Genomic DNA, 12,154 nt, shown 5'->3' on the forward strand with positions numbered 1-12,154 from the left:
TGTCATCTTACTCGACATATGGACAACGTAAATATTATAAATGGATACCATGATTATGTGCATGTGTATAATCAATGTACTGCATATGAATGCTGCTATAGAGCAGCTAAGTTGCAAACATTGATCTGTAAGTAGTGCTATATCTTAGACCTCTATGGCACTAATGAAACTGTACAAGCATATCTCCCAGGTACTTGAAAAGCAACCACTTCAAGATACATTTCTGGTGTTTAGTAAAATTCCACCCCTCCCCCCTTTTTCCCTTTCCCAACTCTATTCACTTGCGCTGTTGTGAAAGAATCCTCTGAGTCAGCCATTTTGCTCTGTGGCGCTGTCTGTGTTGTTTATGGCACTCTGAGCAATGATAAACAGACGCAGCATTCAAACTAGACCGCGGAAATGTCACCACAACAATCACAAACCAGCCCTGGGATGAAAACGACGCAATGCCTTTTTGAACAGTGAAAGGGAAGAAAAAAACATTTCAATAAAACGCACAACTTGTGCTGGGAGGTAAGTGAGATAGAGACTAAACTAGGCTAAATATGACACATTTTCTACTTTGTGAAAAGCAGACAGCACATCATTGTGTCTGGTGTCTCAAACTTGAGGCACTTGTTCTGCTCCAGATACAAAAAACACTTTCTTTCCTCTTATTTGAGCAGTGTACTGGAAACAAGCCCTCTGGGCCATACAGTCCCCACCACATCCAAGTCAGGACACGTGTCTAGACAATACAGACCACCATACAAACATATAACAATCATACTGGCAATCAAAACATCACAGAAAGCTTTTCAATTCCCAATGACTTAAGCAAAATCAGACTGACTGAAAGGTTTTATTGTTTTGTTTGTTTTGTTTGTTTTTTAATCAACAACTTTTTATCCATTTTCTAACGGTTCAACAGTTTGTGCTTCTTTCAAAAATATACTCGATGTAACAAAAAAACAGCCCAACAGGCACTCGGATTTTTTTGTCTCCCAGCCTCTGGCAACAGGCTTCTCAGTCCCTCCATGACACGCATTGGGAAAAAAAAATGCAAACGAACGAAGGAAGGGGCTTTAAAAGTTGAAAAAGCAAACAAAGGTGGTGGTGGGGGGGGGGGGGGGGGGGGGGGGTGCAGCAGTAGGTGGAGCTCCATGACAACAGACACGACCGCGGCATGTGTTTCATAGAGGCCTGAAGAAGCGCTGATGGGGTCCATAGTGCATAGGCAGGTTGAAGTTGAGGTGCATGTTGCGGGGGATGTGTGGCGGGAGGTTGGGGATGGGGGGCACGTATGGGGCCGGGATGGGCGGGTGGAAGAGGACGCCGCGCTGTGGGCCGCCCGGACCCAGGATCATCTGGCGGACCAGCAGAGGGGGCTGCACCGGCAGCTGAGGGACGGGGTGGGGGGCCGGGGACGGCCGAGGCCGCTTGGCGGCGATGGGCTCGGGGGGAGGACCCACACGCTTCCCTGCAGAGTCTGGAGGAGAGAGAAAAATAGCGAGCACATGAGAAAGGAAGGGAGAGAGAGTGAAAGGAAGAGAGAGAGAGTGAGAGTGAGAGAATAAGAAAAGGAATAGAATGGAGGGTATGTGAGAGAAGGACACAAAGCAAGGTGAGGGCGACAGTGAGGAACATTTCTATACTCTTTGTTAAACAAATGTTGCAGTGGAGAACTTGTGCTCCGGGGAGGCAAAAAAAAAACCCAGAAGCTTCAAATAAAAGGGAACATAGCAAAGAACTAGACGCTGATACTACAGTATATCGTTTGTCATTTTACTGCTGTCTTAAACACACCCAAATGATAAGATTTCGATACACAGTATATACAAAGTATGTACTTCTCTAGTTAGCTACAAGTCAAATAACATCTCGTCTATCTGTCTGTTGGTATGAAACACCTCAGAGCTATATATAGCTATATGTATATTAACAGTTATAACAATAGAATAGTTTCTTACAAGAACTACTGATGAAAGCACACCTCATGATAGCAGCTGCTTTTAAACACACTTAAGTGTTAAGTTTCCGAGAACTTACAACCTACACAGAGCAGCTACCTATTTCGACATAATGTGGTTGTCATGTCACCCTCTGTGCTGACTGACTGACAGCCTATTCTGACGAGGTGAAGAGTCTCTGACCTGAGTTTTTGTTGAGCTCGGCCTCGCCTGCCTTCTGGATCTCCTGAATGATACGCTCATCATCCTCCTGCAGGCAAACGAAAACAGAGGAAAACAAAGAAAGTGGGGGGTTAGGAACAGAAAAATGACACTGCACACAAAAACCAAAACAAAATGGTATCTATATTCCTCACTCATTGCGAGTTGTGGAGTGGCTGGTCTTCTAAGGGACATTACTAGCCTCGTTGACACCATTACTAGCCTCGTTGACTGTATCTCAATTTAGATTGAGAGTGGGTCTGGAAAAGCTTCATTGACTTAGGACTTCCAGGGGTGAAACTAGCAGCGAAGTTAAACTTAAATTGGTACATTACACTCATAACAAATCGTTTCAGAAGTGCACCAATCAAATCTTTCTTGTAAACAAAGGTTTTAAATGCAGTTGTTTACTACATTCTGAAGAAAATGCACGTCCATATCTGTTAAACCCCGTCGCCATAGGCACAGCCATTGGTTGTTTTGAATGCACTGCTCTATCTGTAATCATATAAAACCTTCCCCATGCCAGATTAGCGATTGTAATTGGTGCCTGGGGTTTTGGAACATTGGAAATGGGCGTCAATGGCCTCCTTGCAGGATTAACCTGCAGATCGAATTCAAATTCGCCAGCAGGTTCGTCCGGGTTTTTCCAGGCTAGGACACTACATAGGACCAACACAAACAGCCCCCTTGTGGCCATACTCCCATTGTCCACTCACAGAGACAGCGGAAGCTCCGCTGAGTGCCAGGTGATTAGCCCGTGCCACTGGTGTGACGATAATTGCTTGTCTCCTTCACCCGTGGGACAGAGACTCGGCCAAAGTGCCGATGAACACGGCCTGTCGAGCAAAATTAACCACGCCACAACAGGGCCTCACAAAACCTCCCACACTGACCGTGTTGTTGGGCACTAGAGTCGCCTCGGTCAACACCTCGGTTTACTAATCTGCTTGTGCTAGGTCATCATCTTTGACATGAGGATTTGACCATGTGTGAGAGTGTTGAGGCAGAAACTCAAGAGTAAGCGCCAGTTAGGCTAGCAGAGTTGACATCAGGCTCTGAACATGGCCTGGTGTTCACATCAGATGACTCATCCTCTCACTGGGTGACACATATAATCTGCTGAGTCACATTCATCTTAATGAGGGATTTAATCCATGGAAATGTTTGAAGGCGAGAGCGACGACCTTAGCACGACACTAGCCTTGGGAGCAGGAAGGTTATGCTAACGGCTAACAGTGGTACACATGCAGGTTAGAAAAGAAGAACCTTTGAGACCAATTATGTTATCATAACGGATTAAAATACAACTATATTATTACTCAAATCACTAGTAAGATGTCTACATGGAGAAACATCTTCTTTCCTGAATTTGTCCAGTTTACTGTAAGTCCAAGTCCAATGACCGCAGCCAATCACCAGAAGCCCAAGGTTCAACACAATGAATATGAACACAGACGATGCACAAGCATGAGAAGTTCATTTGCATGCAAATCCATACAAATCCTTGTCTGATCTGTACCAGGGAATCTAATCTTAAACCCATCAGACTGAGCTTCTGATGAAGCCACAGATAAACTGCATCCGATATACTACTGGGGATATTAATAAGCTCTCAAGACACACTCTGGGAGGTTTCTCTGACAGAGCGCTTTTTCTGATATTACAATGACAATATGTAAAGTTGTGCAGTTACTTATAATAGTGCAGGGAGTACCTGATTGGCTAATGTGACACCACAAGCTCATCAGGGGATATTTAAATGATGCTAATGGTAAAACTACACGCACAACTCAAAGTGATTTCAGGGCATGTATCAAAACAATTAATGGAAACACATTTTGGCTACTGGGACTCCAAACAGATACTACTAATTAGGGTTAACAACAGCCAAATCGCTAGTGATGGGCAAATGAAGCTTTGGTGAACCACTAAACCACAGCAGTGTGAAGCTAGCAACACTAATGAAAAAATCCAATATGGCTTCCACATGTAGATTTTTCAACATAAAAGTTCTTACCCAAACCAGTATATGTAACCAAAAATATTGGTTTGCTAAGGACTTTTATGTTGAAAATGTATGTGTGGCGGCCATCTTTTTGCTTTATAGCTAGTGTCGCTAGGTTCACACTGCTGTGGTTCAGTGGTTCACCAAAGCTTCATTTGCCCATCACTACAAATCGCTTCCTAGGTAACCAAGCCAGGCAGCTCACAGTCTAACAGTGGGTTATGTAACAGTGGCAAAACCTAAGTAGGTCTTAGAAAGCGAGGAGGAGCTCTGGCTGGAAAGGAGAGACGTACTGAGCTATAACCAACGGCGCTGGGCCTACTCCAGACGGGTAACCTGAGAACCGGACCGGCCAATCAGGGGAGACGGACAGAGAGCATGGGGCATGATAAAACCTTCTTATCGGTGTCGGCCATACTGGCCATCGTCACTGGAGCTACTGCACTGGGACAGACACCACTGAGGGTTGGGGGGGTTGTGTTGGAGGAAGAGACAGACAAGCTGCTTTCAGACACGTCCTCTGCAGTATATGCGGAGCTTTGTCAAACGGAGGTCCGACCCTTCGGGTGATTCAGATATGATGCGATATGAACGACACTGACGCACATGAACAGAATGTCTGCGTGGTTGAACAGGTTGAACTTAGTTGAAACACGCACATGAACAGAATCTCCGCATGTTCTTTGCTTCGTTCAAACATGAGCTCATTTACATAATGTCCGTCGGAAATACTAGGAGGGGAGTAGTGTAAGAGCCAGCGAAGTTAAGAATTCCAAATAGCTGGTTATGTTGTTGTTGTTCAGATATATGGCCCAACAGCTTGACATCCGCAGAACATGCGGACTTACACCTAGGTCTGCAAATTTAACAGTGTTCTTAAATAGACCCCAAGCACCTCCGCTGTGCTTATGACACCTGCTCAAACTGTGAAAGTGCAAGGCTACAAGCCTACATCACATATGCAACAGCTTGCAACATTCTGCTTTCATATTTGACGGGCAAATCATGGCAAATATACAGTTCTCATGACCCACACATAACTCCCACAGCTGATCTATAGAATATCTAAACATTTTGAAACAACGGACGTCTATACATTTTTGCAAAATTGGCCCTGGTCTTGGGTCATTTGGGCTTTCAGTTGTATAGGTGTAGGCAGGTGTATGTATATGTGTATGTGTGTGCTATGGTTGGACTTGGACACACACACACACACACACACACACACACACACACACACACACACGTACATTTGGTGTCTATGTGAGCCCCTTACCTTGTGCTCATCCAAGGGGAACCAATCTCACATGTGACCGTTTCTCTTTTTGTGTGAGCATGTTTGTCTATGAGCAAACAGGATTACATGCTAATGTATGGTTGAACAAAGAAAACGATCACATCTGTTTGTGTCCTGTGAACAGGGCCTAAAGGCAGTTGTGCCTCTTTAGAGTGTTTGTCTAAGCACAAAAATGTGTATGTGTGTGTGTGCAGTTCCCATGTAAGTTAGGGTCAGTTTTTGAGCATTTGCCTATGTGTATGTGCGTCAGTGTGTGCAGCTCTGTCTTGGGTGGGCTCACCGTGGGGTCGGACCAGAGGGAGCATTTCTTGCAGTGCCTGCAGGGGGCGCCAGGCGAGCGGGCGTGCTGGCAGAAGTGGTTGTAGCCGTTGATGGGCTGGCGGCAGAGGTAGCACATGAAGGCGCCGCAGCGGCAGGACATGCGGTTGCAGCCCTCTGCCTTCACCAGCCCCGTCCCGCACTTATGGCACTTACGGATGCGCGCCGCCGTCATCTTCTCCTCGCTGATGTTAGACGTCACACACACACACACACACACACACACACACACACACACACATGAAAATCATAGGCAAATCGCCATTAGGAGTTTATTCCTTAACCTATAAATCACAATGTCCAACAAAGTTATGCTATCAAGGTAAAGCAATTTTCCTTTACATGACACAGAAGGAGAATCTCCTAATCAGCAAAATATATCTAGTGCTGACAATTGCTGTCTATGCCGCATTTTTTGAAATAACTGTCTAACTGAAAAATCAATTGTTTTGTACCATTGCCAACCCTTTGGCGTTCTGAAATGAGTGAGAAAAAGTGGACCATTTCTGTGATTGGCTTCATGAATCATGCATTAATGGGAGAGCATCAGTAAAAGTGCAAAAATATTGAGTGGGAAGTGGGTCTAGACCCCCGTTAATCACGGCTGGCTGATACGGGCACTGTGGCTGCTGCTCTAACTGTGGAAAGCGTGTCTGGTAAGAGACACGGACACACAGCCAACAGAACGGACAGGCAACAAGGGAGAGGTGATGTTAAATAGCAGAAATGTTGACCATTATATAGATGATATGGAGCAGTTGTAAGTATAAGTAAGTATAAGTATAAATACTCTTTTGATCCCGTGAGGGAAATTTGGTCTCATTAACACACATTTAACACACTCAGCACACAGTGTACACACAGTGAGGTGAAGCACACACTAATCCCGGCGCAGTGAGCTGCCTGCAACAACAGCGGCGCTCGGGGAGCAGTGAAGGGTTAGGTGCCTTGCTCAAGGACACTTTAGCCGTGCCTACTGGTCGGGGTTCGAACCGGCAACCCTCCGGTTACAAGTCCGAAGCGCTAACCAGTAGGCCACGGCTTTTGTGTTGCATCTCTAACATTATATTAGAATACACTGACATGTTTAGTGAAAGCAAGAAGACAACATTTCCATTCCATTTGTCTGATTAGCAAATATAGTTTGTCACAACAGAGTAATGTGCCCAAAGCAAGAGGCCATATTTGTCAAATCTAACAGGCCTGCATGCAATGTTTAAATTTATATTACAATAAGACTATTTGCAATTACATGCCCTATGATACATTTTGAAAAAAAAACAAAAAAAAACAAAACAGAAAAGCTCAAGTTGTTCCTGTTGATTTAGGGACAGGTGTCAAAATGCAATCTGTTTTTACACTGTTACGGAAGCAGTATGGGATTGACAGATTCCTGTCTTTATCAAGGAAGAAGGAAGTTGAAGAAAGGTGTCAAAAGAATCAAACTGACAAACAGGATGTGAAGTCTCCATGGCATCGCCGTTCCAAACACAGGGAGAGGAAGGAAGCCGATGGATTCGCTTCCTGTTCAGACCAGGAAGTGGAGGACCACCATGTGGCCATAGGAGAAAGACAACAGACAACCCAGCTTTGCATAAACCAAATGCTGTGCACATGTTTCTCATGCTAAATAATGCAGTGCGATTTCTTATCAGAATTTGGGTTCACATGATCAATGGGCACTGGGGAATACAACAGAGGCAGCTCAGCGATATTAATGAACTTGGTATGAAGCAAACGTGAGTGTGTGAAATTTTCCAAGGGATTTCACAGTGGTGTGTGTGCACGTATTGGTGTGTGTGCACGTATTGGTGTGTGTGCGTGTGTGTGTGCGCATGTGTGTGTGTGTGTGTGTATGTGTTACTGTTGCCTCCGGGGCATGAGTGAAGGGGCTGACGCAGCACATGCAATGCTAATGAGGCTAATGAACTCCCCTGTGGCCCATTACAGCGGAGAAGAAGCCCAAATATTGGGCGGGCTGAATTATTTAGAGACAGGCACTCACAAGGCCACCCGCAGCCGTATCTCGTCCCTCTCCACCACCTGCTCGCACGTCTTCCCCACGTGGTCCTTCCACACCACCTGGCACTTCCTGCAGCTCTCCTGGGAAAGGATACACACACAAACACACACAAACACAAACATATTAAATACACTCACACCTGCATTCCTGTTCAGATCTGGGAACAAGGCAACTATAGACAGTCTGTAGTCACAGGATTTCAGCTATGGAAATCACAAACAAAACAGTTGTTTTGTCTGCAGTAGCCCTAAAGCTATGGTTATCACACACACGCACACACCTCATAGCGGAAAAAAAATCTACAATTGTACAATTGCTATTTATGCTATGTATAGCTTATAACTACACACATCTTTTACACACACACACACACAGGGTTCCCTTTATTTTTTATTTATTACCTAGCATCCATCAGAAGCAGATGTAATGGTAGTGTTGCCTGTGTGGACCATCTGGGATTAATAATATTAGCCATTAAGGCTTACAGTCAAGCCCACACCCTGCAGGCTAAGAGAACAGCACTCATAACTGCAGCCCGCCAGACAGCTGCAGAGAGGACAAAAGTGGCACTCTCAACTCCCTCTGAGAGAGATGGGTGGATCGGACCCAGCCGTCTGGTCGACCCACAGCCATCAGCGAGGATGATGTGACCACACCTGAGGCAAAGGGCGGCCATTTCAGACAAAGGACGAGGAGGCATTTTTGAGAGCTGGCTGCTGCCTGAAATAGTGTTGAGGGTTTCCACTGGAGTTGCATATAAAGCAGCCCCACACTATTAAGATGTACAGTAACATTACAATAAGGAAGAGGCTGCTACACTAATATACCATAAAACACACTGAGTGAATCTGACAGCAGCTGCAGCATGCTGAAAGCAAAGCTCCAGAAGAGCGCTCCTTCACTGGGAGCCATTGACTGGCCTCCCACCGCCCACCCCAGCCCAGCCCCCACCTCAAGCCTGGTTGCCTAGAAACAGCGTTTTCATCTGCTCCATTTTAGTCATGCCTGCCCACGATACTTTGCCTTTCAGCTGACTGCAGAGGACATCTGTGCCCGACGCCCTGCTTGGCACACAGGCCTCCTCCCTGCCTCCCTCTCTCCTTTTTTCTATCTCTCTCTCCCCCTTTTTCTCTCTCCCTAGCTCTCCATCCCTCTCTCCATCCCTCTCTCTTTTCCTCTGCCTCCTCCATCAGGGCGAGAGGCGAAGCGAGTTAAAATGGGCACAATAGTACGCCTCCTCGTTTCACGGTATGGCGAGAGAGAGAGAGAGAGAGAGAAAGAAAGAGAAAGAGAGAGAGGGAGAGAGAGAGCGTTGGCGAGAGGGGTGAACACAGCTCCTTTCACACCCCTTTAGTGCCGCTAAACTGGTGACACGGAGGAGGGTGAGTTTAACGCATCCAGAAATATACTCAGACCTCCAGAATAGCTGTGAGTGAGGAGGAGCTGATGGAGGGGCTAGGCTAGTATAGGCTACATGTTTAGCATGTGCAGCAGCTAATAGGGAGACCTGCTTTGTGTGTGAGCAGCTGCAACGTCATGCTGTCTTCTTAGTGCACTCAGACCCCTAGCCTTAACCTGCTTACTTAAAACACCCTGGAGATGATCACACACACACACACACACACAGTTTGACCCACTTTCCACAGAAACCCAGGAGACTACTGACATGCACACATATTGACTCACACGTCGACCCCTTTTACCAAGAAACCAGGGAGACGTCAAACAAACACACACTCACATATATGCACTGCTACTTTTACTGAGAGAGACACCTAGGAGACGACCCACACACAGACACACCCGGTCCACAGTCAGGAGGCTCTGCAATCCCAGAGCAGGAAGTTGCCTGGTAACAGGCCCCTGCTAAAAACTGCTAGCTTTAATATTTAATGAATGGGAATTAATATTTATGAGGCTGACATATGACAAGCGTTGTGCTGATGGGGCAGCATGAAGTCAGAAAGCCCTCTTCAGGTGATTAACACACAACAACAGCCCCTAAGGGGTCACCGCTGTCCAGGAAATGAACCAGTAACTTAAGCGCCATCCCTCTCACTCTCCCTACTCCACAGGCCGGCAAATGATGTGCGCTAGCGGCGTGGATTAACTTCACACTAAGCGCGCTAATTCTTCCAAACGAGCAGGAAACTGCCGAGATACAGAGCCAAAATGGCAGACTTAAAGCTGATAACGGCATCATTTATGATCTTAATCAGTTGTAAAACACTGAGCGATGAATGCGCCGTGCTCGCAGGACGAGACAATAGCCACAGAAGTAGGCTCAGGGCAGACGGGAGGGGCAGGGACTAGATCAGGGCGAGTGGCGCAGTGGCAGGATGGTGAACTATCGCCCCCTAGTGGGCCTGCTGAGCCCTGCAGGAGGGTAGGGCACCAGAGCACACACCCACTCATGCTTTACACACAAAGATAAGGCACAGGGAAGATAAAACATACTGCGGTATTATTGACACTGTAAGTGTTTCTGAGTGTCTGAGAGGGCACTAGAGCCTCGTTCTTCACTCATACCTAAAATGGGCGTGTTGGACTTGTTTGTGATTGTGCTCCGATCAGCGTACTTCTGCAGTGAGTTACTTCCTCATCAAGCATGTGACAAAGAGAGGCACAGAATGATCAAGCCAAACAACTTTATCTCAAATGTAATGCCGAACAGAACACAGTGGTTTTTGCTGATATCACACTTATATTACAGCCTGTAATCTACCAGGCAGACATATTAAGCAACATGATCTTCTCTGGTGATTTTGGGGAGAGGTGAGCTTGGGTTGGCATGTTTCTGGTGGGTGAAAGGAAGAACTCGACATGACACCACAAAGGACAAAGGAAGCCACAAATCTGTCAGCTGGCAAAATGTGACTAGAAGGACAAAGCAGGACACACATGTATACACGCACAAGGAAAAGCCAAACCTAGCAGCACCTTCACTTACACAGTGAAGCTAAAATGGACTCTCTGGTAAACATCTCACTGGACATCTCACTGAAGGAGCTTGAGGGGCGTGACACATTCACACTGCCACCACTTGCACAACACTTTCTTCCTGGGTGTCTGCAAGCTCCTCTCAAACCTGCCTCTGCCTCTGCATCTGCATCTGCGCTCACATGTTCACCTTCTCAATTGACATTTCAGCTTCCTCAAAGCAAACCTACGCTGTCTGGACTTACTGAGGTGTGGTGGGCCAGGGCCATGTTTACCAGGGTTATAGAGGATGCCCAGACATACTGCACTTAATAACCAAGTCCCAACATCCCACCATGATCCCTCATGGAAATGCTCTGTAGATGCCTCTAGCTGTAAAAAAAACCCTTGACTTTCATTCAAACACATTGCCCAGATTCAACAACCTTCCTCGCAAACAAGCTGACAGAGCACTAGCGGAAGGTGAAAGGGCAAAACGAAACTTCAGAACCAAGAGTTCCTCTTCTGAGAAAACCCGAGCATCAGGCTGAGCAAGTGGAAAGTTCTAGCGGCTGGTAATTTTCCGAGCGCTTTTTTAGAGGAAGAGAGGAGTGAGTGAGGGAGTGAGCGGAGGGGACGGAACAGGGTGAGCCGTGAATCACTCGGCCTCTCAGAGGAAGTGTGCTGCAGCTGGCACCCGGGAGCACACCTCCCCGGCTACCCAGGCGGCAGCTTTAACGACGCAGCTCGCTCTCTCTCTGACCACGGAGGAAATAACTCACCACGTCTGTGTGCGTCTGTGTGTATGTGTGTGTGTGTGCGTGCGTATGTGGTTTGTGTGTGTGTCATTCACCATTTCAAGGTAATCGGCCCATATTTGGCAACTTGCAAAGGTTGCATAGCACTGTGGCAGGCACACGAGAGATTAAAAAACAAGTTGCTGGGAAGAGAGAAGAGCGAGTGCAAGACAAAGAGAGAGAGAGAGAGAGAGAGAGAGAGAGAGAGAGAGAGAGAGAGAGAGAGAGAGAGAGAGACGGACAGAAACCATGCCCTTCTCAACAAAGGAGTGTTATTTCCGTCTAACATTCATGTCAGCAAAACAGATGTGCCTCTAGCTCTAGTGGTCCCTCACTCTACTCTTAAGAGTATGAGACCTTGCAGTAGCATAGCAATCCTCACAACACACACTCTTGCACATAAATATGCACATAAATGTGAATTAAAAATCTCTCATGCTGCATGAGAGGAAAAACAACGGAGCCACTCTGCCCCCGTTGCCCGTGTGTAACAGCTGCGTGTAAAACACATGTGGGGATGTGTGGAGGCCCTCCACCCTGCACCTCTCCTCTCGTCCACTCTCCCGCCTCCACCCCAGCCACAGACGGAGAGCCCAGAGAGGGAGCCGGAGCGCGGGAAGCTGCAACTGGCCTTATAAGGGA

The 12,154-nt window shown here is 46.7% G+C and overlaps 1 protein-coding gene across 2 annotated transcripts in view; it reads right to left on the reverse strand.

Annotated features, from left to right (window-relative positions):
• Positions 1 to 822: 822 nt before the first annotated feature.
• rnf216 (ring finger protein 216) overlaps positions 823 to 12,154 on the reverse strand; it is a 35,773-nt gene continuing 24,441 nt past the window's right edge. For both annotated transcript variants that reach the window (XM_042084997.1, XM_042084996.1), the window contains 4 exons: positions 7,779 to 7,876; positions 5,736 to 5,958; positions 2,133 to 2,199; positions 823 to 1,468 (listed from right to left, as the gene is read on the reverse strand). In XM_042084997.1, the coding sequence (XP_041940931.1) occupies positions 1,173 to 1,468; positions 2,133 to 2,199; positions 5,736 to 5,958; positions 7,779 to 7,876 (684 nt within the window). In that variant the 3' untranslated portion in view covers positions 823 to 1,172. The remainder of the gene's footprint in view (positions 1,469 to 2,132; positions 2,200 to 5,735; positions 5,959 to 7,778; positions 7,877 to 12,154) is intronic.

Source organism: Alosa sapidissima, chromosome 3 (assembly GCF_018492685.1).
Source record: "Alosa sapidissima isolate fAloSap1 chromosome 3, fAloSap1.pri, whole genome shotgun sequence".
In the NCBI taxonomy this organism is placed as follows: Eukaryota; Metazoa; Chordata; class Actinopteri; order Clupeiformes; family Clupeidae; genus Alosa; species Alosa sapidissima.